This window comes from Caretta caretta, chromosome 13 (genome assembly GCF_965140235.1).
Source record: "Caretta caretta isolate rCarCar2 chromosome 13, rCarCar1.hap1, whole genome shotgun sequence".
Classification (NCBI taxonomy): domain Eukaryota; kingdom Metazoa; phylum Chordata; order Testudines; family Cheloniidae; genus Caretta; species Caretta caretta.
The window spans coordinates 25,546,355-25,572,955 of record NC_134218.1 but is presented as its reverse complement, the minus strand read 5'-3'; the positions used below and the strand labels follow the sequence as shown (position 1 = coordinate 25,572,955).

General features: G+C 54.3%; 1 protein-coding gene across 4 annotated transcripts in view; it reads right to left on the bottom strand.

Annotated features, from left to right (window-relative positions):
- The window catches only part of EPB41L1 (erythrocyte membrane protein band 4.1 like 1), a 152,008-nt gene that overhangs the window by 25,942 nt on the left and 99,465 nt on the right, over window positions 1-26,601 (bottom strand). For 2 of the 4 annotated variants that reach the window (XM_075118827.1, XM_075118824.1), the window contains exons 5-16: window positions 19,099-19,203; window positions 18,929-18,971; window positions 17,237-17,312; window positions 16,387-16,605; window positions 16,037-16,124; window positions 13,621-13,773; window positions 12,896-12,993; window positions 9,752-9,927; window positions 7,215-7,369; window positions 5,223-5,258; window positions 2,875-3,066; window positions 458-556 (exon numbers count right to left, since the gene is read on the bottom strand). In XM_075118827.1, coding sequence (XP_074974928.1) covers window positions 458-556; window positions 2,875-3,066; window positions 5,223-5,258; window positions 7,215-7,369; window positions 9,752-9,927; window positions 12,896-12,993; window positions 13,621-13,773; window positions 16,037-16,124; window positions 16,387-16,605; window positions 17,237-17,312; window positions 18,929-18,971; window positions 19,099-19,203 — 1,440 coding nt within the window. The remainder of the gene's footprint in view (window positions 1-457; window positions 557-2,874; window positions 3,067-5,222; window positions 5,259-7,214; window positions 7,370-9,751; window positions 9,928-12,895; window positions 12,994-13,620; window positions 13,774-16,036; window positions 16,125-16,386; window positions 16,606-17,236; window positions 17,313-18,928; window positions 18,972-19,098; window positions 19,204-26,601) is intronic. The other 2 variants (XM_075118825.1, XM_075118826.1) reach the window with 2 other exon arrangements.

The following is a 26,601-nucleotide window of genomic DNA, read 5'->3' as shown; positions in this document are numbered from 1 at the left end:
CTGACTAGACCCAACCCTGCTTAGATTACCAGCTTCAACACCACAGCTCTAGGTGGTATAAAGGAAGAAGTGTTCAGCCTCGCTGCTTGGTTTCTCTCACCAACACCACAGCCAAACCAGTATTTTCTAAGACAACGTAAAGAGGCTCCCAGATCAGTATTGATGACTAACCCTGCTCCAGAGATCAGTGCTGGACCTGTCTATGCCTTTCATCCTACACACACACACCCTTATCACTCGGTTACCATGGGAGAACCAGTTCAGAATATGCCCCGTTAGCAGTTGACTGGCTGCCCATGCATGGCTGGTGCATTGGCAGGAAATCTTCCCAGGAGCCCTGAGGTGAATTACGCAAGGGGCTACAAACGGAGACAGCCTGGCAATGGCTGTCCAGTAAACAAACGGAGACAAAGAGTGGGTGGGGGAAAGAGAGAGAAATGGAAAGGCTGATGATAACCTCAGGAGAAGAGGCAAGACTTTTCTGGGTGAAAGACTCCATGGATAAGGCAGCTCCATGCTCAGCTGAAAACTCCTCTAGGAAATCCTCTTCCATCCTCTGTTTCAGCAAGGGAAGCCCGAGCACCCACAGCCGGGAGGGGGGGAAGGGGGGGGAGAGAGAGAGAGAGAGAGAACGAATGAATAAATGATCAAATGAATGAATGACGGTCATGAATATTCCAGCTCTGCAGTCCCCAGCTGGGGCTTTGTGCTTTCTCCATTTGTTTAAAAATCTCATCCTTGTCCACTGCCACCTGCTGAGCGATGCACTCCTTCCTGCTGACCTCAGCTGCCCCGCGGCCTGCCCGCCAGCCTGAGCCCCGGCACAGGGCGATCTAGCCCAGCACCCACCGGGCAGTGTCAAGGCTGAGCGCCAGAGAGGCTGATCTGCAGGTAGTTACTCCCACACCAGTGACAAGCACTCCCACCCTCACAGCTACAGAACCCTCTCTCCGACAGGTACAATGGACCAGGGTGCCTGCCCCTCTGAGGGCCAGAAGCCTGAGGCTAGGCAGCCCTCCTCACTCCTCCGATCCAGCTGAGAAGGGGATGGGGTTTCCCTTAAAGAGCTGCGGGAAGCTGCAGGGAGAGGGGGGCTGTAGGAGAAGCCAGGCTTCCGCGGTACCCCCCAAGGAAGGGAGATACCAGGTGGAAGCTGTGGGTAGAAGGCCCCACTTGGAAGTTTTGCTTTCTGTTCATGGTGGTTTGGAGGCAAGGGATAACGACTGGGTATGGCTGATAGTTCCCCAGGCTGGCAAGGCTGCCAGTTTATTGCCCCCGTCCTCTCAGCCACCCTCACTGCTGAGCCACCCTGACTAGGTGCCAAAACCCGCCCCCACACACCCCAGTGACAGGATCAGCCGGAGATCAGCACTACGGTATGAGGAGCCCACGTCAGAGGGATCTCAGGCCATAAAACCTCCTTAGCCTGGGTTAAACGCCCGTGTCCCTTACCCCCCTGCTGCTCTACAGCCTCAGTCAGCTGAGAGACAGCAATTGGCCTGCCTCACGGTCCTGGCAACTCCAGTATGAGGCGTGCCCTGGCAACTTGCTCAGAGAACCCTTCCGCATCTCCAGGTCAAAGGGCTGGGGACCACCAGCCCCATTATGGCTACGAGCAGTACTGATACAGCTCCACAGATGTGCACGGCACTGTACAAAGCACAGATCTGGCAGCCAATCCAAGATAAAGGGGGCCCTGCAGCCGGGGCAGGGAGCGGGACAGAGAGAGGGCCTTGCCATTTAGATGCTGCTCAGGTCTTCTGTCCTCAGCCAGGAATTGAGGGAGTCAATGCTCAAAGCTAACAGCAGGTGGCATCCTTTACCAACGAAGCCCAGATGCCTGCTGTGGCTTTTCACCCATGTCTTGGTTGAAACAGCCAGTCTCCCGCTCCCAGCTCACCCACCCAATCCACCTCAAGCTGCTTCTCCACAGGTGAATGTCCAAGCCATTGCCCAGCAGAGCACAGTGCTCACTGATTTCACCTGCCCTTCCTCATCTCTGGCTCACAGCCCCAGTGGGGGGTAGCTCAACATGCTGCGGTATCTGCAGCCCCATTCCCCTAACGCCGCAAGGGGCTGTGTACAAGATGCCAGGACTGCAGAGCCATCTCCAGAGCTCCCCTGCAGACAGAACAGAGCATCAACCAGAAAGCACAGAGTCTGTGAGGCCTGCCACACCCCACTCCCAGCACTTCTGGAGCAGTGAGGGCCGGAAACCCTCAACATCAGCCAGAAGCAGCCAGACTCTCCCCTGCCTACCCCAGCGAGCCCAGAGGACCCACTTCTCAGCTCCCTGTCACCCATGGTGGACGTATGGAGAATCTAGCACAGAGCTGCACTCTGGCACCACAGACAGCTCAGCCGGCATTATGCGCTCACTTCCCTCCACGCTGCAAGCACGGGGAGATCGGCCATGGAGAGTCCTCAGGCCTGACTCCTCCGTAGCATCCCTGAAGCAAGCAGAGAAGCTATCACGATAGGAAGGACGAGGTAAGACACCCAACAGGGGTTCCAGATAGGACCACTGGCTCCAGCCATGGGGTGGGCTACACAACCCACTCCTCTGGCTGGAGCAATGGAGCCATGTTGGCCAATCCCTGCATGAGATGGAGGTTGGGCTTTAGTCCTCACTCAAATGTCTGAGCGTGGCACTTCCTGTGGTGTCGGGGGGTAAGCACTGCCAAAGGCTAGGGAAGAGGTCAAATCCACAGGCCAACCCAGGGCTGCTGCCATATGCACACCCTCCACTGAACTCTTTCCTGGGTGGTATAGAGCACAGGGACCCCGGGGCACCAATTATACTCGCCTCCCACCAAACCACAGACACAGATCAACAGAAAACCCCCTTCACAAAACTGACAGGACAGAACGAACCTCACTGGCCTTCTCCGGGGTCCCCTTTGGCGTCTCATCCTCATTCTTGGGTGAGGAAGAGGCTGGTGATGAAGGCAGCCTCCTGTCCCGGTCCCTGTGAACTAGCTTGCTGTTGGGCTCCTTCAGCGTCCTCTTCAGCTCGTTGATGCTGGCCTGGTGCTTTAGCAAAACATCTTCTGGTTTGTCTAAAAACTTTGGGAGGGAGACGGGAAGGTAACTAGCGAGGCAGAGATCGGATCGCTGTGGGAAAGGGAGGGCCTGCTTCATGCTGAGCCTGAATGTGGGATCTCAAGAGCCAAATGTGCCGGGAATCACCCCGCAGACTAGGGCAGCTCCAGGGAACAGCTGAAAGTGACCAGCAGAACTTACACGTACTTCCTGGTACTCATCAATGTACCCCTTTCCCATCCTAAAGCCCAGGTCCCTGGGATCCAAACGTAAGGTCAGGGTGATCCTAGATGATACTCAGTAGTAGTAGAACGGTGGGACTCAAAGGGGAGTCACCTCCATTCCAGTCATCTATAGCCTCTACTAGATTCTACTGGCCTCTGTTGATTTCTGCTGGAGGGTCATCATGCCTCAACACCCCTTAAGCCAGTAGGCCAGATCTGTTCCAATCTATTGTACAGAGTTGCCAGTTGGAACCAGTTGAAAATGTTCTACTGGACTTTCCATAAGGCTTCCCTGGAACTGGATTCTGGCGATTGGTCCAAACTTGGATTTGGCCCTCCCGCGAGTGCTACGGTGTCTAGAGGTTTGGGTTTGGCCCATTATAAAGATAAGGGTTCAGGGGTGTTCAGGTCCACGCACCGATTCAGGCCCTATCTTTATAGCAGACCCAATCCTTTCCATGACATCATGAGGGTTGTGAGATCCCCTATTTCTGTACTAGGGATGGGCGAACCCATTCAAAAAGAAGAAGAACCCACTCCAATTTTTGCCCCGAACTCAAACCTGTTTGGAGGTTCAAAAAGGTTCAGATAAACTTCTTCCTTGCCCTTATTTTGAGTTCCTGTAGCAGCCTGTACATTTCTGGGTTCTGTGCAGGAGTCAAGAGGCCTGAGAAAGGCCCTTCTCATGAGAAGTCCAGCCAACTTTGCAGACCCAAGAGGCTTACAGAAGTTTAGGATAAGAATCCAAAACGTTATCTGCATCCTAGACCCAGCCATTCTGAAGTTCGCCGATCACTAGCACAAGGTGTTACTGGGGTGCACATGACAGCGATGGAGAATGGCACATGCAGAGAGGAATGAGGGATGAGACAGACCATGGAGGGAACAGGATCAGGCACCTGCAGGAGCTGGGAAAATAAACCAACTACCTGGGGCTGAACAGCAGATCGCTTGCCAAAGGGGCTTACCCTTGTGCAGGATACGATGGCAGAGATTTTAGTTAGAGCATCTCTTTGGGAAAGACTCCCCGTCTTGATTTAAAGACCACCACATCCCCATATAAATTGTTCCAAGGGTTAATTACCCTCACAGACCCCTAGCGAAGACTAGGCAATAGCAGCCTGGTTCTGAGCTGACACGGAACCTTGCAATAACCCTCCCTAGCAAGACCCATCTTCCAAGAGCATTATGCACTAGCCCTCATGCTCCCCATTAACTGATGGGTGAAACAGACAGAGAAAGATCTGAAGTGACTTCCTGAAGGCCAGTGCTGGAGCTGGTCCTGGAACTCAGCAGGCCACCTGACCAAAGCTCTCGCTCGGAGAGGAACCCTAGTAACGGCTCAGTTGGCACGAGGGTTTGTATCTGAAATAATGCCTAACGGGGGTGCAGCATCACTCCATGCTGCCCCACGCCTCGCCAGTGGAATTACAGAGCTCAGGTAGGAGCCGCCATGTGGAGTTCCGAGCTAGGCTGGCATGGAGATAACGCTGAAAACTGGAAGTCACGGGGCTGGGGGCTGTGAGTCTTGTTCTGCTCCGTGTGAGGGAGCTGGGGCCTGCAGGAGAGGGTTAGACACAGAAGAGACATGAGGAGAAGACAGAGAGGAGTCAGTAAAGAGCTCAGTAGCCAGGACATCCCAATGGCACGATGACCCGGCTGTAGCGCCATGGGAGGGCTCTTGCTCACACACACAAGGCGAGGAGAGCTGCTTTACTTAGTGGGATAGAAGATGCTGCTTGTGCTTCGGGGAAAGCATCTGTGTGCTTGGCTACGGGGTTTATCTGACAGTTCTCCGGAGTGGAAGGCTCCCCACTGACGCTTGGGTGCATCTTGTATTCCAGTAAATAGGGGACACATTTTATGGGGGGGGAAGAGATGGGGTGCTTGTTATTTTAAAGGAGATGGACAATACGATGCACCAATGGGCAGTAAGATGCTCCAGAGAGAGAATACCTCCTGCTTGTGCCTGGGGGTGGTTTCCTGCTCCGGCTGGCAGCAAAGAGAAGGTGAAAGGAACCGGAATGGTCAGTCAAGGGAACTTGTCACATACATCACAGTTCAGTTTAACACAGGACCCTGGGCAATGCCAGGGGCAAAATCAGCAACATAAGCTTCCCCCCAGAGGTACCCTAGCAGTGCCAGCTGGGACTCCTGCAGTGTGAGCTTCCCCACAGCAGTGCCCTAGCAGTGCCAGACAGGACTCCTATGGTGTGAGCTTCCCACAGCGATGCCCTGCTGACACCACTAGATTTCTAGTCACAAACTGATGTGGAACTTCAGAAAACCCACCTCCCTGTTCAGTGGGAAAGGAGGGCAGGGAGACCTTGAGGGCCAGGTCCCTGAGAAGTGGAGATAGAGAGGAGAAGCCACAGGCCTGGATGCCTCCCCTAAGACCCAACTGGTGTCACTAGGATAGTGTACTTCAGTGTGTGTGTGTGTGTGTGTGTGTGTGTGTCTGTGACAGCAGGTGTATTTGTAGGTGAGTATCTGGTGTCAACGGCCATCTTTGGGGATGTCTACGTGTGCAGTGTGAGTGTCTGCAAGTGTCTGTGTGCAGTGTAAGTGTGCCGGCATGTGCAGTGCGAGTGTCTGCATGTGCCTGGGTGTGCAGTGCAAGTGTCTGTGTGTGCAGTGCGAGTGCCTGCATGTTCCTGCGTAGGCAGTGTGAGTGTCTGCGGTGAGCGTGCTTGTGTGTGCAGTGCAAGTGTCTGCATGTGCCTGTGCATACAGTGCAAGTATGTGTATGCCTGCGTGAGCAGTGCACGTGTCTGTGTGCCTGAGTGTGCAGTGTGAGTGCCTGAGGGTGCAGTGTGAGTGCCTGAGGGTGCCTGCATATGCAGTGTCTGCAGTGATCATGCTTGTGTGTGCAGTGCGAGTGTCTGCGTGTGCCTGCGTGTGCAGTGCAAGTGTCTGTGCGTGCAGAGCGAGTGCCTGCGTGAGCGGCGCATGCATCTGTGTGCCTGGGTGTGCAGTGTGAGTGCCTGAGTGTGCAGTGCGAGTGCCTGCATGTTCCTGCGTAGGCAGTGTGAGTGTCGCGGTGAGCGTGCTTGTGTGTGCAGTGTAAGTGTCTGCATGTGCCTGCATGTGCAGTGCAAGTGTCTGTGCGTGCAGTGCGAGTGCCTGCGTGAGCGGCGCATGCATCTGTGTGCCTGGGTGTGCAGTGAGTGCCTGAGTGTGCAGTGCGAGTGTCTGCATGTGCCTACGTGTGCAGTGTGAGTGTCTGTGTGGGGAGCGGAGGAGGACTGGGAGAGCGGACAGTGCTTGGTCCATCCCTTGGTCAGGGCTACATGCTGCGGCTGCCTTTCCCGGACCCAGACAGTCCTCTGACCAACTCCGAAATGCTCTGCCTCTCCCCAAAGGCAGCTGCAAGGTGCACTACACTCTCCAGGTATATCAGAATAGGAGCTACTCCCTGGCCCAGCTTGAGCAGTGCAACCCTGAGGTCAGCAGAACTGCTACGGAGATACCTAGCGATGGGCCTCCTTCCCTGCTGTCACCAAGGAGTCAAGCAGTGCCAGCCCTGGCAGATGCCCTGCGAGACCCCCTGGGAGTCCCGCTGGGAAAGCCCTCCCTGGCCAGCTGTATGGGAGAGATCTCATGGGTGAGCCCAAGGTGGATTAACAAAGGCATGAGGCAAGGAAAGGAGGAGAGTCCCCCTTCCTGACATAAGACGGGCAAGCCCGTACCTTGGAGTCCAGGGGATTGGGAGCAGGTATCTCAGGCCAGTGCCAGAGCCTCACAGGGAGGTCTTGGCATCTCCCAGCAGGGAAGGACACCGCTGTGTGACAGACACAGATTGTGGGAGGCAGCCCCTCCCCTCTAGCATCCTGGGCTCCTTCTCTCTCCAGGTGCAGGCTGGGGGTTGCCCTAGCCAATCCATAGAACGGGCACCCCTCCAAACCAGCCTCCGACACCCTCCTGGTCTCTGCCCAGTGGGTCCTGTACCTTCAATTCCTTGATTTTCGTCGGGGTCGTCACTTCCTCAAATTCATCCTCCGCCTCGGAGCGTTGCCACCCGCTGTACTCACTGTCCTCGTCCCGCCTCTCGGACCCCGCCCCTCCGTCGTGGTTCTCGCTGACGGAGGCCGGGCGCGAGAACTCTACAGGGTGCAGAGGGGAACACACCGATCACAGGGGTTACAGGTGGAAGAGGACGAGATGGGCCCAGCTGGCCCCACCCCTCCCCCAGCCACAGCCAACGCAGGCCTGGTCCTTACAGATATGCTCGTAGGATTACGGCCAGCCTCGCCTTAAACGTCCCAGGCAACGAGGCTTCCAGCCTTCCCTTGGGAGACAATTCCACAGCCCTCCATGGCCAGGGTACTGCCCTGATGTCCAGGCTACGTTTTCCCTCCCATTCCTCTCCCTCCTTGAGGTATAGACTCTTCACTGACGCCCATTCTCACACCGCTTCGCAGGCCTTGCCGAGCCCGTAATGGGGCTAGCTTAACTCATCAAGTGAGGTCTGCAAGCGAGGTGAGCGCGCTCAGCTGAAAAAAGCACCTTCCCCCCAGTCGAGGCAAGGCTGTAGGGCCCCCTTTTGCAAGCGGCCACGCCTCGCTGACTTCAGCTGGGTCTCACGGAAAGTCCTCAGAATTTAGGCACCTGAATCAGTTAGGCGTAGCAACGCTGAGCAGAGCGATGCCTAAATACCATTAAAAATCTGAGCCCGAGCTGAGTCAGGCAAACTGGACGTGGGTCTGCTACACCTGCACCTCACGTCACCACTTACCCCCCTCTGAAATGAGTATAAAGTGGGTGCTCCCAAATCAGCGTGGGAGGGTTTTACATCCGCTCTGCGCAGGAGTAATTGAGCAAGGTGCAGAGCAGAGGTGAATCCGGCCCATTCCCCAAGCATGCAATACCCCAAGCCAGCTGAACACTGGGAGGGGCGCTCAGGAATCAGACTAGTCTGAGGAGGAAAAGGCCTTTTTCAGACCTTGAGTCCACCCTCCAGCTGTGAGCTTTAGCTAAGGAATTCCCGGTGCTCTCTGCTGAACAGACACTAAACAGCCTCTGGGACTTGCCTGGCTGGGCTAGGCCAGATCCTTGCCGTGAGCAGTGTCTGGATTAAATGGTTCCTGCTGAATAGAGGTGGGGGGAAAGGCTGATGTCCTGCCTTGGTCCCTCTCCCTTTACTGCCCTCTTGCTCCCCCGCCATTCTGCAAGCCCCTCGCCCTGCAGCATAAGGGCTGTCGGGGGCGTGGAGGAGTCTGCGAGCAGCTCGTGAGCACAAACTCATCAAGGCCCAGGCCTGCCTCTGGCAGGGGGCTTGTCAACTAGCCAGGGCCAGCAGCTGCCTCTAGAATCCCCCCAACCTAGGGGGTCTGCAGATTCCACCCCAGACAGCCCCTGAGAGAAGCTACAGCTGCTGTCATCCATGCAGCTCAGAGAGAGACAGGGGAGGGGAATCAGCAGTGACTGCTGGCCTGGGAAGTGTGCTGGGGATGGGGAGAGGGAGGGGTAAGAGGGATGCAGTATGTCAGCATCCTCTGCCCCAGTAAGAGCCAAACACTGCCTGTGAACGACCAAGGGAGGGGACAGGGTAAGGAGGGAGGAGCTCAGAGGAAGGGTTGCGGGAGAGAAGGCGGCAGTGCTGGTGTTCAGCCTAACTCTGCCTAGGGTGACCAGATGTCCCGATTTTATAGGGACAGTCCCAATCTTTGGGTCTTTTTCTTATATAGGATCCTATTACCCCCCACCCCGTCCCGATTTTTCACATTTCCTGTCTGGTCACCCTAACTCTGCCTATCCATGGGACAGAAAGAACCCAGCACCAAGGGTCACTCGAGGATCCGAATTTAAAACATTTCCAGTGCCTTGGCAGATCTGCATGTGTAACACTGACAGATCCTGGTCATCGGGATCGATCCGGGGACCTCTGGAGCTTAGTGCAGGAGCCTCTATCGCACGAGCTAAATTAGCTAAGGCTGTAGAGCGGGGCTCAGAATCTCCCTCTAAGGCGCCACTAGAGGAGACAAAACACCACGCCCAGGTGGCGTGTGGGTTACACATGCACACCTAGCACTGGGGCAGCAAGCGGGGCTGCAGGTCTGGGGCGAGTAGTGATGGGGACATGGGCTGGAATAATAGGGGGGAGGGGCGTGGCTTGCTGTGGGTCAGGACTGGTGTGCACAGGCAGAGGGGGGAGGTGCACTGGCAGATCTGTGGGGAGGGGCTGCGGATCAGGTCTGGGGAGAACTGGCACAGCTGGGGGAGGGGCCGTGGGTCAGGACTGGGAGAACTGGCAGCACGGTGGGGGTGACATTTGCATGATTGTGCCTGGCCAGTACCAATCTCCCAGCTTCCTGAGGGCTAACCCCCTGTCCCCCAAGAGTCGACGATAGCAGCAGCAGGGAGCTGTGAGCTTGCAGTGCCAGAGCCCAGCCGCCCCTCGCCCACACGGCCCCGTAGTCTAAGCCTGTCCTCCCGGCTCCCACCAGTGAACCAATCTCCCTCCCCCTCCCCAATTTGGGGCGTACCTCCATCGAGGCTGCGAGACATGGTGTACCGTTTGCTGGAGGAGCGCTCGAAGAAGGGTGCAGGCCGGTCGATCAGGGCACTGGCCTGGCGGGTCTGGGCCTGCGTCCGCCCACTGTAGCGGAACTTAGAGCCCATCACCAGGAAGCCCTTTGGGGGCGGCTCTGGGGACACCAGCCTGCAGGTGGAGGGGGGAGGAAAGCAGAGTGTCACTGGCAGGCCAGCTCCGTTCACACAAGGGGCAGGGGGCAGGGACTGATCAACATGGAGACTGGCGGTCAGTGGGGGGGCAAAACCAGGAAAAGACCAAGAGGCATCACCAAACATTGTCATTGCAGTGAGGTTGTTGTTCACTCTGAATCCTAATGGTGGCCATTTCATTGTTTCACTGCAGATCATTTCAGCAGCAACATCCAGCTACCTGGAGGCATGGATGGAAACTATGATTATAGATGGAGCTCAAATAAAGAGCCACTCTTCCCCCAAGACCTGGGCTCTTAACCCTGCTTCCAGGAACAGTGTTGTCCTGTTAGCAGAACTCCCCAGCCCTCTGCCTCCTTGCTGGTCTCTTTGCCTCCATCTCACTGGCTGTTCCCGTCCACTGTACCTCTCCCAAATGGTGAAGGTGCAAATTGCCTCACCCTACATCTCAATGACTTCAGCATCAAATGTAGAAGGTGAGGGACTGGACGGCAGTGAGGTGAAGTGAGAGTCAAAAAGGCATGTGCCTAAATCAGATGATAACGTGGGGGGCAGGTGCGTATAAATGAGGGGTACTCTGTGTATGGGTGGGGGGAGCAGTGGGCAGGGGAGATACAGGGACTACAGCCAGGAGACATCTTTTCGGCGACACAAACATTTTGCGAATTGGTGTTGCTTTTGTTACGTCCTTCACGTCAAAACAAAAACAAAGGAAAAATTCTGAAAAAAAAAATCAAAACATTTCAATATTTTTCTTGCAAGCGACTTTTCGTTTAGAAATTTCCTTTCATATTATTTAGGAATTTTTTTTTAAATGTTAAAAAATGCTCAAAACTGAACCCAACATTCCACTGCAGGGGGAGCAGAATGGCTCCTTCACCCCAAACGGATTTTTTTTTTCCCCATTCGCCAAGAATTTTGGAAAAATTCATTTTTGGTTTGACCCCAAACTAATCTTTCCCTCCCCAGCACTGCCAGTGAACCAAACTGTCTCTACTAGAAGCAATCGAGAGCACCGTGGAGACCATGTGCCATGTGTGGGCATTTTTATTTTTTTTTGCCCATCTAAATAAGCAAAGCTCTAAAGGGGCTGCGCTGGCCTCTTGAGGGCTGACATGGCGAATGTAGCAGGGCGAAGGGTGGCGCCGTGTGCCTTGATGTATTAAACGCTGGTTTGTCAGCCCTGAAAGCGTGTCAGATGGAGATAAAAGCAGAGACTTGTGCAGCATGAGACCTGGGAAATCCAGCATGAGCATCTCAAGACGCAGGCTCTCTTCCCCAGTCCACGTGCCATCCTGCAAGCGAACTCTTCCCTACACTCCCTGCACTGTCTGTGCAAGTATCAGGGGTCAAGAGTGGCCATGAATTCTGGGAGCTCAACTTGAGAGTCCTGGGGCCAGGTCTGACCAGGCCTTGGGGTTCCTGTGGGTGCGCTTTCTCTGTCAACACCTGATTTGCAGACACAATCAGGGATGGGCATGCCCAAGTGAAAGTGACAGGGGCCCATAATTTTTGTACTCACAACCTCAGTCAGAAATGCAGAGGAGAGCTGAAAATCTGGCCCCTCGAGCCTGGTTATTAGAGGCGTCAAGAGTCACTGACCCCAGCTTGATCTGCAGCTGCTCTGAAAATCAGGCTCCAAGGGTCTCAAACTGGGCCTTCAAAATTGGTGGCCTCTTGAAAATCAAGGCCTCAGTTTTCAGTGCAGCCAGCTGCAGGGACCCTGCAGTTACTAGTCTGGAGCTGGAAGGCTTGTGGGGGGGCAGAAGGCGAGGAATCCTGGCCCCTGTGAAGCCAATGGCAAAACTCCTGCAATGAGGCCAGGGCCTCAGATGCAATGGTTGTAAAAAACAGTCTAAAGGACGCGTTGTCTCTGTTTAGAATTCGAGCTCTGGAAACCATGCGGAGCACCAGCCAGGCACAGACTGGCAGGTAAAAAAGCAGAAGACTCCAGAGTGAGCATAAGTATTGCCATGGCAGAGCAGAGCAAACAGCAAAGACCTGGCCTGAGTGCAGCTGTCCCAACCCGCACAGGATGCAATTTACTGCCATGCAGAAACTGAGCCCATCAGCAGATTCTTTTACATATTAGACCCGGGAAAACTCTCCATTAACGCAAGGAAAAGATGGCCTTGTGGGTGAGGCACCAGATTGCAATTCAGGACATCAGGGCTCTATTCCTGCCGCTGCTACAGACTCACCGTGTGACCTTGGTCAAGTCACTTAACCTCCAGGAGTGCCCTGGTTTCCCCACCTATGAACTAAAGATGCTGATGCTTCCCAACTGCACAGGGGTGCTGTGAGCTGCTGTGATGACAGAATATAGGTAGCTAGACAAGACCACCAAACATCAGACAATGCAGAAGGTCAGGTCCCCACAGAGCTGGAAGGGAGATACGCATCTCCAGGCGGCTTTTCTTTCTCTGAAACCCTTAGTGATGACAGCATTACGGTTACAGTGTGTTCCTCACGGCAGTCTGCTTGGATTCCCCTTGTACGAAGCAGGGCAATTGGGACCCCGCTCTGCAGGGCACAGGGATCTCTCTGCTTGGGTTCTGCTGGAATATGCCACGGTTTGGCTGGGCGAAGCCAAGCCAGAGTGCGGTTTCTGTAGTTGGGCAGCTCCCAGGGATATCAGGTAGGGAGGACCATGGAGCTCAGGCTGAAAGCAGGCCAGGGAGAGAGTGCTGGGAGGCCCAGAGACTACCCCTCCCCACGTGGGGCAGAGGGGAGAGAGGTATCAACAGGGCAAAGGCAGCTGAGGGGGAGCACTAAGGAGACAGACCGTTGCCCTCCCTCCATGCGGATTCCCCGTGGGGCATTAATGAAGAACATCTCCCCCAGTGAAAAGCACAAGGAGGGCAGGAACGGACAGCACACCCCGCCTCCTCTCTGTGAGTCCTGCCCTGTCCTTGGCAGTTTCTTACAGGGACCTTCCTCCTCACCTGAAGAAGGTGTGGTGCTCAATGCAGACCTTCCAGAGCCTCTTGGCGGAGCGGTGGTTGGGCAGCTTGAAGCCAATGGTGCTCTCGAACTGCTCATACTGGAAGTACACGAGACAGACTCGTGTTACAGCCGGGATTCTTGCTCGGGAGCTGCCTCAGACTATGGCCCTGGGGGACAGCTCAGGCTGGCGACAGCCTCCTAGCCAAGGTCCCAGCAGGAGAATGACAGACCGGGTGTCTCTATAAACGCTACCCAGCATGCTCTGGGGCCCCGGCTGGGGTGGCTATTCTGTCAGGACTCGGCTGGTGGCAGGGCAGGGTCAGAGCTCACACGGCAGCAGGATGGCATTTGTGGATGATCACATTTTCCTCAGCACTAACCAGCTTTTGGGTGGGAGGGGAATTCTCTCATGTAAGGAAAAGAAATTTCAAATGTTCCATTTCCTTTGGGGGGGATAATCCCACTTTTGCTCCCTTTTTCAGACCTTTCCCCCCTTTTCACCCCACTGGATAAAACACAAGAGGCTGGGTTTGGTTTGTTCTTCGCTGAAATGAATTTGGGGGCCTCCTTGCTCTGGTGCAATGCAACAACAATGGACCTTTCCAGCACACGAGCACCCTTGGGAGAGAACAGACTTCCTGACACCCACCCGGGAGGTAAGGATGGACTCTGCCCTGTGTCCCCCCCAACTCCCGAGGGATGGATTCTCGCAAGAGACACCCACCTCACCGGGGCGGATTTTGATGTAGAAGTTGCTCCTCTTGTAGGAAATCTTGAGGATCTTGGGCCAGGCAAAGCGGTTTATCCTCAGCCTGTCCCTGTAGATCAGCAGGCCGTTGGCACAGACGCCTAGCATGATGTCAATGCCTTCCGAGTCCTGATGGAAGCCAGAAGGGAGGGTTAAGGACAAGGTAGGAGGATTAGTATTTGGCCAGCAAACAGCCCTCCAGCTACCACCTGGCAGTGTGGTCTAGCAAGGTGTCCAGAGCCAGCACCACGCCAGGGGCCATAGCCTGGCTGGTAATTTGTACCTGCAGCCAACTGTAAAATGCGGCCACTGCATTCCCTCCAGAGCATGCAGTGCCACTGGGCTGCTACCATCACATCACGCGGTACCCAGGTCCCCTGCTGGAGATGCCAGTGGGGAGATGCTGGGGGGAGGGGAATGTTCCCACTCAGAATGGAGCAGGAGGTTTGGAGGAACACTGGCTGCTGTTCACAGCTGTGAGACACCTGTGCTCTTTTGTGGGGGTTTCCTGCCCTTAAAAGGCAATTCCATCTTCTCATGGCTTTGAGCTCTGGGGCAGCCTCTGGGGTGGAGAGACAGGACCACGCCCCCAGCAGCTCAGCCAGCACAATGGGGCCCTATCTACAACGTACTGACCGGGTGAGGTTTTCAGAAGCACCTAAATCACTAAGGAGCCCAAGGCCTTGTCTATGCGAGGTGTCCACTGTCACTCTCAGGGTGGAGGTGGGATCCTGGTTCAGATGGCATCAAGCTAGCCACAATAGGGGCAGGTCGTGGGGGCAGCCCCCTGGAGCTGCAGGTTCTCCACGGCCTTTCCCAGGGCAGAGTACGTATCTGTAGTCCTGTGGGAATGCCAAAGCTGCGCTCTGCATCCCTCCCCCCACAGGCTGAGGAAACCTAGGACCTGGCTCCTGGACCACACAGCAACTGGAGCCGGAGCCAGGCTTGTCCAGATGTGTTTGTAGAGATGGCAGGGAAAGAAGCCTTTCTAAAACACACTGGAGATCTTAAATGGGGGTCCCGCTTCCCTGCACTGTGAACCCCGGCAAGCAGAGCGGTCACTGCTGCAGCACCAGGTGCATTGTGGTCTTGTTGCTGGAGGACTGTTTATACCGGTTCAGGCACTTCGGCGTCCACACGTGCCTTGCACCAGTAGAACTGTGCCTGCTGGCGGGGGTGAATGTTGCCTGTGGAGCTGGTTTCACTTTGCCAGCAGGAGCAGAGCGTTTTGTCAGCAGGACGCGCGGCTCAGTGCGCACAGAGGCAAGGCCGTACCCAAAGAGGTAACGCTGGCCAGCTTGTTCTGCAAGCTCTGGCACCAGAGGGCAGCACAGAGCTGTGCTGCTGGCTCAGAGGATCTGGGGGCAGGGGTGTAATTAGCCCCAGTTGTGATGTGGGCCCTTGCCGACTGTGAACTGGACTGAGACCCACCCACTCCATTTTATAGGCTGGTAATTGCTATCAGCCATTACCAGCCTGGGCTGGATACAAACACGTCACCCTGGAGGTGAAAATGACCATGCTGCCCCTTGCCCGCTGTGTTCTTGTGAGCAGGGCAGATGCTTCCCTGCCTCGTTCTTGGACAGGCCTAGCGGCTCGACATGGGACTGGCCTGCCAGCTGCTGCCTGCAGCTCGCTCTGCAATAAACAGCTAAGGGCAACCCCAAGTGGGCCCCAAACTGGCCAGCTGGCTCTGCAAGCTCTAGCGCCAGAGGTCAGCACAGAGCTGTGTTGCTGGCTCAGAGGATGGGGGGCAGGGAGTGAGCTCAGGCCCTGGCGGATGGGTCACATTTCAGGACTGACAGCATTTCCCAGATGACAGGGCAGCGAGGCCCCACATGAGTGCACCTGGGACTCTAGTTCTGCTTGTCCCGGCTTGGATGAGACGAACGGCAAACTTCCCAGTGCTGTCACCTCCTGAGAATGGAAAACCACTGGGATCCTTGGCACCGGGAGCAGAGGGGTATCATGTTGTCCAGAGACATCCACAAAGGTCAGAGGGGGAGAGACGGAGAAAGGAAACGAGGGATGTCCCCATTGCAATCGGGAGTGGGATTGCCTCACATCTAGGCATACCCCACGCTAGCGCTGATCTAGCTAGATCAAAGCCAGCTCCGGTAACAACAGCAGTGAAGCCCTGGCAGCCGCACGGGCTAGCTGCTCCGGTGTGTATGGAGATTCCTGGGCAGGCGGGGCTAGCTAGACCAGCGCTAGCGTGGGTCTGTCTGCATGCCCTGCAATCACACCGCCTGACAGCAGCGTAGATATACCCAGAGTGTGCGTGTGAGACAGAGGGAGAAAGGGAGCGAGACAGAGGAGTGAGGAGCTCCGAGGAGAAGCACAGAGAGGGCCTCAGAGGGCTCCTGTGCCCTGACTCTGGGGGCTCAGGTACCTTGGCGTGGTGCAGGTCGACTCCGTACATGGAGAGCTTCTTGGCATTCTCCAGGAAGTGGATCTCCGCTTCGCCTGGCGTCATGCCCCTTGGAAGGAGACGGGGAGCAAACAGAGGCTGATTAGAACCATGCCACTGCTGCCAGCTGCATCCTGCGGGCATGGGGGGATCGGGGGTCTGGTCAGCAGGAATTGCTTGGGAGATGAGCACTGGGATGCTATTAGCAGGGAACCCAGGCCAGCACCAGGGCTCCCTCCCAGCTGCTGTACAAGCAGCGGCTGGCAGGGCACAGCTGCTTGGATCCCTGCCCACTAGAAGGGAGGAATGGCGGGGCTGGAGGGGCGCCCAACCTGTAGGTCTTGTGCAGCTCCATGATGCGCTCCTCCAGCTCCCTGGTCTGGTTGGGCGCGAAGTGCAGCTCGCTGACGTAGTTGCCGACGTGCTCCTCAGGGTCGTAGTCTCCCAGCTCGGCCTGCACGGCATAGGAGCCCAGCAGGGCATGCGTGACGAAGGAGCAGGGCAGGCGGCCTGTGATGATGTCAGCCCGCAGCTGCAGACACAGGTAGTATCTGGGGGAGAAAAAGGGGGAGGCTGGTGAGATGGGGGCAAAGACAAAGGGAAACACCCTGGTGAGCTCTCTGGGGGCCAGGCAGATTCTAAATAGCACAGGGGTCTGCCCATCGCAGGGAGATGGTCACTGGGGCGGGGTACATGTACATGGGGCAGACAGTCAATAACAGTTCAGGCCGTCACTGTGCCCCCGTGACAAGGAGCAACCCCCCCGCACCACACTCAGGATGAGCGCCCCCTGTCTTGTGCCCCTGCACTCAAGACAGACTCCCTCGCCCTCTGCCAGGGATGGACCCTCCGCCCCAAGCCCAAGATGAACCCCATTGCCCATGGCCACAGACCTGGGTCAGACCCTCCCAGCCAGGCCCCCCCACAGCACACCCAGAGGAACACAGTCACACCCTTCACACGCACACCTCCTGCACTCCACCAGACTACACACTGGGCCAGTCCCCTCCCTGACCCACCCAACACACACAGGTGGCCATATCCTACACACAGGTGGCCTTTCACGCACACACGTGGTCCCATCCACCGTGCAGCTGGCTCTCTGGACAGATGCTGTCTGCCAGGGAGGGGAGGAAGAGCCCTGGGGCGTGGCAGTGTACCGAGTGCCCCATGGCCCCTCACCTTGTGATGTCCTCTGTGAGTTGGGCAGGGTCTGGTGGGTAGAATTTAACAGTGAAGGCAAAGTTCCAGGGGCCACCTAGGGAGAGGAAGAGAGAGAAAATAAGGGGGAGCATGTTCCCCATGTGCCTAGGACACGTCCTCCCTGAGGGCATCCGCCCCGCAGCCTGGGCTCAGTGTAGGGAGTCCGTGCCTGTGTCCCACCCCTTCTCAATGCCCAGGGCCCCTGGGACAGGCAGAAGGAAGAGGCGACTCCCCTGGGGTTACTACCTGAGTGCCCAGAGAGATTAACCCGCCGAGCATGGGTTGCTTTGGGGATCTACAGACTGTGCTTCCCGCAGACCCCACCACCGTCGGCCCAGCCAAGATCTGCCCAGTCTCCACCATGCAGGGACACCACCTCTTCCTGTCGCCACAGCAACAAGCCTCACATTTCCCAGCAAGGTTCCCTGAGGTCCACAGTTGGTGAGGCCCCCCTCTCTTGCTCCACAATGTCTCTGCAAGCCACTGCCCAGCCCAGCTAACCAGCCTGCCTTGCCACCCCTACTCTCGGCCAGCCCGGGATCTCCTGCTCCTCCTCCAGCTGACCAGCCCCCACCCTGCTCTGTCAGCCCGGGAACCCACTCCAGGCCAGCCCGGGCTCTCCTGATTGCTCAGCGGAGCAGAACCAGAGCCCCCTCTGAGCGCCACGTAGATCCAGACCCTCCCCACCCATTCTCCAAGGGAGCAGGGACGGTTACAAGGACGTCTGTTAGCAGCTGGGTGGATCCTAAGGCACTGCGTTGGATGCTGGGCAGGGTCACTGCTGTAGATAAGGACGGGGATCCCCACCCAGCTAGAGAGGCTCTGCAGCCCCCCATCCCACTGTGGGTAACTCTAATGACTCATGGGCATCGTATGGTAGCCAGGAATCCCGCCGCCAAGGAGCCCCAGGGCCTGCACACCTCAGCAGAAGAAGGCAGCCACACACCCTCAGCAGAGGGAGCAGACAGCACCCCCTTCATTCACAGCACCCTCTCCCAAGCCCAGGGGCGTTGTCCCGACCCAGCCGCAAAAGACGCAGACACGAGGCCTGATTCCCCATCTCACAGCAGCTTCACGCCAGGACTTCAGGGGAGTGGCCCCTGACTGACAACGGTGTGAGTGAGGGGAGAACGCAGCCCACAGAGCCCCACAGAGATGCCCAGCTGTGTGTTCACTGCAGGGCTAAGGACCAGCAAAGCCATCCAGCCAGTTGCCCTAAGAAAGGTCCTCCACAGGAATGGTGGCACATGGTCCATCGGCTGCTGGAGCCCTGCTCTGGATGCCAGCCTGCCCCTTCTGCCAATGGCGCACACAGCCAGGCATTCCCCAGCTGTCCCTGACCGGATGCCAGTGGCCTGGTTTTCAGAGGTGCTGAGCAGCATCTGCAGCTGACATCCGCCTCCAGGGGACTCCAGGCGCTTGGCAACTCTGCGAATCAGGCTCGTATTCCTGCCGCAGCCACCACATTTCCCCTTGCTTCTCTTGCTCTCCTTGGGCTGCACCAAGGGGCCGGAGTTCCCACCGGGGTAGGCAGAATGGGGAGGTAACATAACTGAGAGCAGTGGCAGCTGCTGAATTCCTTTGAAAGCCTGACCAGCCTGAAAAGCGCACTGCCCAGGCCTAACACATGGTGGGATGGCACCTCCCCAGCACACACACTGGGCGACTTACTGCGGATCTGCTTTTTGATTTCCTTGGAGGGGTCCAGCCAGTTCTGAAACAACAAGAAATAGCACAAACAGGGGTCATGGCTGTGGCCTGGAGGGAGGGGTGGGGTGGGATGGGACTGGGGAGGGGGGCATTGAACGGGCCCGGCAAAGAGCTGGGTGCCCCAGCCTTACCTTCTGGCTGTCAGAGTCGCAGAACGTCAGGCCGAAGTAATCCTTCTCCAGGAGGTTGAGGTGCTCACACACCATGTCGAAGAGCACCTGGCCCCGGGCATGTTTCTGCAGGAGACACAGCCGGACAGGGGAGTTGGAGCCAGGATCCCCCTCCCACTTTCCAAGGCCAGTCATGCTGCAGCTGTCCATCAGAATACAGGCAAAAGCAGGACCCGGGGGATTCAGGAAGTCTCTGCCCCTTGCTTCCCCCTCCCAGCGACCAAGCACAACCACAGCCCGTGCTTGCCTGGGCTCGGCGCTCTGGGAGTGTCCCTGTGGGCACGATTGTCACCCCGAAGGGGACAGGGGGGGCTGGGGAGAAGGGGAGGCAATGGCTCTATCAAGGGAGTAGCTGTAGGCATGCTCCCCCTGGCCCAGAAGGACAATGTGCCTTCTAGACTGTCCCCTGGGATATCCCGAGTCAGTATCCAACTCCCTGCACCCCCTCTCTCCTCTTCCTGGACTTTGGCTTTACTGGGGACTCTGAAACAATAACAAAGCACAAAACTCAGCCTGAGTTCCCTCCCTGCGCTCGGCTGCCCCTGGGGTTTCCCTCTAGGACATTCCTGTCTCAGCTCCCTAATCCCCTATCCCGAGAGAGCCAGCCCCACCTCCTATAAATTCATGGGGCAGATTCATTCGATGAACTGATCCCGCAACAACCAGTTTCAGCAGCTTGGTGCAGAGTTTTAACACCGGCAAATAGGGCAGGTGCACAGAAGAGCCGTAGCACCACATTACAGGGCAGTGTAACTGTTTACCCCTCTAATGTGGGATGCAGCCAGGATCTGGGTGATGGAGACCCACCCAGCTGATGGCACACCTTCCACTTTAAAGCAACACAGGTGCAGAGTAGCTGCTATACTGGATCTGAGCAGTGGTCCAGCCAGCCCAGGAGCCTGTCTTTGCCGAATACAAGATACCTGAGCGGAATGTGCAGGAAACGGCACAGTGGACAATTCTGCAATAACCTGCCTGCAGGGGTAGTTCCTAACTGACCAGGACAGTTAGTGGCTGGCTAATGCCCTGAAGAAGGACGGTTTATACTGCTTATATTCCTATATTTATCCTGTCTAATGTAATAGTGGGTGTTCTCATTATCCAGTTAAATATTCCATCCTCTTCTGAATCATACCAAGCATTTGGCCTTTTGCTATCTTGTGGCAGTGAGTTCCATAGGTTAATTATGTGGATAGAAGAATAATTTCCATTGACCAGCTTTACATGAGTCACTCTCCAATTTCACTGAGTGTCACCTTGTCCCTGTAATATGAGACTGGATAATTGGGGCACCTGATTTCCCTTCTCTAGACCATCCATTTTTCTATATACCTTGATCATGATCCCCCTTTTTTACCTCAATTCTAAATTAAAGTCCCCATCTTTTCAATCTCTTTTGGTAAAGGAATCTTTTTATGCCTCTAATAGGTTTAGTTTTCCATCTCTGGACCCCTTCTGTTTCTTCCTATATCTTTTTTGATATAGGAGTACTGCAGAGCTGAATTTGTTCAGGCAAGGATATTGGATTTGTGTGTTTCATCCCTGCTTGTTTTTAATTGATATAAGTATTGTCTAGAATTCACAACTAAGGCAAAATATACATACGGGGGGTGGGGGATGAAAAGGGGAGAGAAAGAAACCACAAATACAGCACAAGCCCCCTTTTAATAAAGCAATTTCTTTTTTCCCCAAAGGAATTTTCTCTGAGCAGAGGTTCCTCGCTAGCCAGAATTACCATTTGCATAACACAAAAGATTGCAACAATCTAGGACTTTAACTTGACTCCACTGTGAATGGAATCTCATAAGATCAGAGTTCACCACTGACAGCTTCTTCTATAAACAAAGCAGCAGAAACAAAGGGCAATAACATATCAGAAGATTACTGTTTCCTAAGGTACATGCAGAAGTAGTATTTCTGATAAGGAAACAACAAGATATGGCTTATATATCCGGTATGAGGCAGATATTTGTGGGCGCACACTTGTGTCTGTTGTTTGGTAAATATTAATCAGTCACCCGGGAAGGGTGAGGAAATCCATGTGCTGCATCAGGGCTCGGAAAAGCTCATCTCTCCTGCTTTAAGAGATCATTTCAGTTGCTATAATGACCCATTCTATTTATTGCTTTGTGACAATGTTTCTGCCGTAAATACAAATGCAGTTATTAAAAATGACAGTTAAAGCCTGGGGCTGCTGGAGGGTTGAGATCAATGGAACAAAGCTGACTCGGATTCCTTCACCCACTCAGTCCCAGGAACAGGCTTTAATATTCCCGTTCATCTAGGGAAAACTCAAGGCCTTGGTTCTGACATGAATTAATCTCCATGCAATAGAGACCTCTGAGACCCATGATCTAAACACAGACTGATGGCTTCTCTGTCTGCTGAGCTCCTAGACCACTGACATCAGGGTTCAAAAAAAAATCCAGTCACAGTCTTCCAGATGAGTGTGGGGCACTGAGGATACAATTGCGGCAGAATCTCAGTTTTTATATTGTTAAAAATAGATTTCCAGCCGTCATGGCTCTTAGACAACCTTCCAGACACAAACGAAGTGCAACTCAATTAAGTGCCATCTTCCTGAGTCTGCAGACAGGCAGCGTCAGTGCCTCTACTGCTGCTCAGAGCCTTGTGGAGCAGCAGCTGAATGACATTAACAAGAGGGGTCAATTTCATGACTGCTGTCCCAAACAGGTGAGGAGCAAGGAGGGCAGCAAAAAAACCACTCAGTTTTATGTCACAATTTATGTTGCTTGGGACAGCTCCGAACAGCAGCAGATGCAGGCAGGACAGCTATTCACAGGGGGGCGGAAGACCCAACAAACAGAGATTAGGGACGGGGTAGAGAAGTGGAATCACCCTATTGCAGTGCAACAACCAATATGCTTTCCACTGCATCACTCTGCTGCAGGCGAGCAGCTAACAGCACTTCTGCTGAACTATTTAAACTCAATGGACACTTAACAACTCTCCCTAGTAGTTCTGAAAACAGGAATCAGGCACTCTGCTGACAAGAACACACTTTATCTGGCCAGGAGGGCTGGTGACTAAGTGGAAACTGATGCCTGAAAATCTCACACTCTTAAAACGTTCACTTTTCTGTGAACATTTTCATATTGTTTGAAATTTTTCAGTTTTCCATCGAATCAAAGCAAAGCAAAAAATTGTGTTTTGATTTGATTTAAAATGAAAAAAAAATCACTGTACAGATCTGGCGATTTCCCCCCTCCCTCATTTTTTACTTCTTATCCCCTTTTTCCAAAGGAGGGGGAAATGGAGGGAGTGGGGGACAAAAATAAAAACATTTGAAAATTTGTCATTTCAGTTCAAATAAAAAAAAAAATTATTTTTTTTCTAATTGACATTTTTCGTTTTGTTTCATAAACTTCAGTGACAAATTTTCATTCCTTTCAAAAGGGCCTGGAGCGGAGCAGGGGGTGAGCCCCCGCCGGCATCTAAGAAAGATGGTGCCTATGGCTTTGTCCACGCTCTCTTCCCTGCGATGGGCTGATCACACTTTGCAGCAGTGATACTCAGTCCTCAATGGTTCAGGATGCAAATTAGTGGTCAACATAACCCAGAGGTGAAAGTAAGCTGGAACGGTCTGGTACGGCATACCGGCAAGTGCCAGTACGGCGTGCCGGAACAGACCGGCTTCCCCAGGCTGGCGCTTTAAAGGGCCCGGAGCTCCCCACAGTGGCCAGAACCCCTGGCCCTTTAAAGCGCCGCCAGAGCCCCACTGCCGGAGCCCTTGGGGTAGCGGCGGCAGGGCTCCGGTGGCGCTTTAAAGGGCCTGGGGCTCCGGCCGCTGCGGGGAGCCCCGGGCCCTTTAAAGAACTGCCCAAGCCCCGCTGCTGGAGCCCCTGGAGTAGCCCTTTAAAGCACCACCCGAGCCCCACTGCCGGAGCCCAGAGCTCCGCTGCGGTAGCAGTCGGCTGGAGCCCAGGGCCCTTTAAATCACCCCTGAGCCCCGGGGCTCTCAGCCCCCTCTGTAGCTGGTAGCTCTGGGGCTGATTTAAAGGCCCCCACTATTTAAAGGCCCCACCTCTTCCAGTTGAGGCCACGCCCCCCTGCTCAAGACTCCAGAGTACCAGTAAGTCCTTTAAGTTACTTTCACCCCTGACATAACCCAAAGGAGCCACAGTAGTGACAATTCATTGTGTCATTTACTATTTTTATATACCTATCTACAGTATTATCCTCACAGCAAAATGACTGGGGGGAGGGATACTCAGTGGTTTAAGCATTGGCCTGCTAAACCCAGTGTTGTGAGCCTTGAGGGGACCATTTAGGGATCTGGGGCAAAAATTGGGGATTGGTCCTGCTTTGAGCAAGGGGGTTGGACTAGATGACCTTCTGAGGTCCCTTCCAACCCTGATATTCTATGATTCTATGATTGACCAAGTATTCTAAATTGGTTAATAGCATAGTAAACGCTATTAACTGGTTAATAACTTAGATTGGCTAATAATGAAATCACAGTGTTTTAAAGAGCTGCTTGCGGCTCGCAAGCTTCAGTCTGAGTATCACTGCTCTGCCTGCTGCATGAACTCCCTTGGTCTCTCACAAAGCCGGCCGCTATCACAGTGACACAGGCTCACTCACTCTCTTTCTCGCTCTCTCTCACACACACACATACACACATGCCAACACTTCATTTTTGCCATGATACACAAATAGCAGGCAGCCCCCGTGCAGAAGTGCATGAGTCAGACTTGCATTCTCGCTCCATTCTTGTGCGTGTGTGTATGGACGTGTGCACTTGGGGATTCGTCTGTGTCTACGTGCATGTGTATTTCTATTAGTGACCCAGATAGCTCACGGCACCCTTGGTGCCTTACTGAGCTAATAAGCAGAAATGGCTTCCAGCAAGGGAGAACTCTGCTCTGAAAATGGGAAATCAGAGGATGGGGAATGAGACACGGAGCTATGCCACCGGCTTGTTCCCAAACCTGTGTGCTCATGTATCTGTGCATGCAGGTGTGCAAATGTGTGCCTTGGCATGCCTGTCTGTGCACTCATGCCTCTGAAAGTGTGGGTCTGTGTGTGTCTATCTGTGCTTACGTACACACGTGTCTCTGGTTGCACATGCGTCTGCCTGTCTCTGGGTGTAGGAGTGTGAACGTCCACATGTGAAAACGTGTCTCTGTGTGTGTCAGTAAATAGGGGTGGAGGGAACACTGTGATTAGACGACGGGGACTGGGACTGGGAGCCAGTGAGGATGGGAAATGTGGGCGGGGAGAGTGTGTGACTGGAGGCCAGGGGGAAGGACAGAGACATATCACATGAAGCACTGGGAAGAGGGAAACTGGAGCTGGCTGGACAAGGAGATCGGGGCTGGGATGAGAATCCTGAGGTGTGGGAAATAAGACTGGCTAGGTAAGGAGAATGTGACTGGGACGAGGAGCCAGGGATAGGGAAGAGACAAGACTGAGACAGGGACAGGTTGGAGGGGATGGGGCAGAAGGGGTCACGCTTGGAAGGGCAGGGGAACGGGCAAAAGAGTATGCGCCCACCAGAGCCTGGAATGGAACCCAAGACTCCTGAGTCTCACCATTCCTCTGCTCTCAGCAAATACGAGAGAAACCCACTGGCAAAGCGTGCGTCTCATCCCCCTCTAATGCTGGCCCACGTACAGGATAACAACCTACCACTGCTATCACTTACTCTAGTAGCTCAAGTAGCTGAGGTCTCTGTGATGGAGCTAAAGGTTCTATCCCTGCTGATGGACCTATGTGGCTGTCAATTCGATACCACATGAAGGAATTTCTGTTTTTTCCAGTTTGCCTTTTGCAAAACCTAGGAAATCTACATCCAAAAAAACTATGTTCAAAGAACATTCTTAAGGTTGCAAAGTCAAGTGCTCAGAAGTTAGGAAATGCCAGAATTAAGGTGGCCTGCGACATTGTGAGCATGCATTGTGATAGTCCTCAGTTACACAATCATATATTTTGGCCACAGGATTCCTGCTCCATTTCATGGACAGGATGGACCTGAATCAAGGTTATTAGTGAAGGAGACTGTCTGCAGGGCCCATTTCATTTGTTGCAGAAGTTGGAAGGCATGTCGTGAACAAGATAGGGGATTGTAGGGAGTGAAGGGACAGTCTCATAATTAAGGCAGTTGAATGCTTTCCTGGAGAACTGGATTCTATTCCTGCCTCTGCCACAGAGTTCCTGGGTAATGCTGGCCAGGTCACTTAAACCTAACTTTTCACGGGTGGGCACTAATTGCATGTTCTTCATTTTCTGGATGCCTGATTGAGAGCCTGCAGTCTGATCTGCAGCAGTGCCGAGCACTCACAGCTGTCACTGGAGTTGATGGGAGCTGTGCTCTGAACACATGAAGTGCTTTGTAAGAGAAAGTTTCTTATCTTACAGTAACCGGTTACTACGATAGAGGACACCTTAGTAAAGATCCTGGGGGTGGGAGCAATGCTGAAAGGGAGCACTCTGTACTGGAAGTGTATGGAGCTGACTATGAATCTGAGAAAGCTCTGAGGAGCAGGGTGAATGTCCGCGTGACAGTAGACATCCTTCATGTCAAGAGCTGTAAACCACAGGCCTTTTTCCAGGGGTGGAATTACAGATGCCAACGTGACTTCACAAAACATGGAGTTTGTGCACAACGCGATTGAGATGGTGGAGGGCGAGAATGGATCTCCAACCACCTCTCTTTTTGGGGACTAGGACATATGTTGAGTAAACACCCCTCCCTTGGCACTGAAGAGGAACCCGTTCTCACTCCTCACTGTAAGAGAGATTCTGCTTCTTGTTTGAGAATGTTTTTGTGAGAGCAGCCCTCAAGGGAGGGTGAGCGAGGGGGTTTTGGAGAGGGTAGGGATGCAAACTACATCATACAGCCGGAATGGATGATGCAGAGCACCCATCCGTCCATTGTTATGGTACTCCAGGTGTTGACAAAGAGTGCTAGACAACCACCACAGGGTGTGTAGGAGTCAGGAGTGTTGGACTCAATGGTTTGCAGTTCTCAAGCTCCCGTCAAAAATAACATTTAGCCGAGGGCTAGAAACGCACTTCAGAGGTGTGGGGAAGTGAGTCTTTTGGGCTCTCTGCCTCTTATGGGATGGCTTATAAGGTCTCCTCTGGTGGAAGAACTGTTGAGCCATCAGTCTAGGCTTGTATTATCACTGGCGGAATTTTCTCTTTGGGGCAGGTGTATATTCCCAGGGAGCAGATGGTGGCCCTGCAGTCCTTTAAAGTGAGTAAGGACTCATCCATCTTTGGATTGAACAAATGAATCTCATCAAAGAGCAGGTCCTCACTGGGGTTATGAACCTCCCGGGGAACCCCAAAGCATGGAGAAACGAGTAGCCGTTGCCCTGCAAGTTGTATCAGCTGTTGCCAGGGCACACATGCAGAACAACAGATTCTGCTTTCAAAACTCTTCGGCTCCAGGAGCATGAAGCACATGCATCCCCACGGTGGAATACAGCTAGGGAC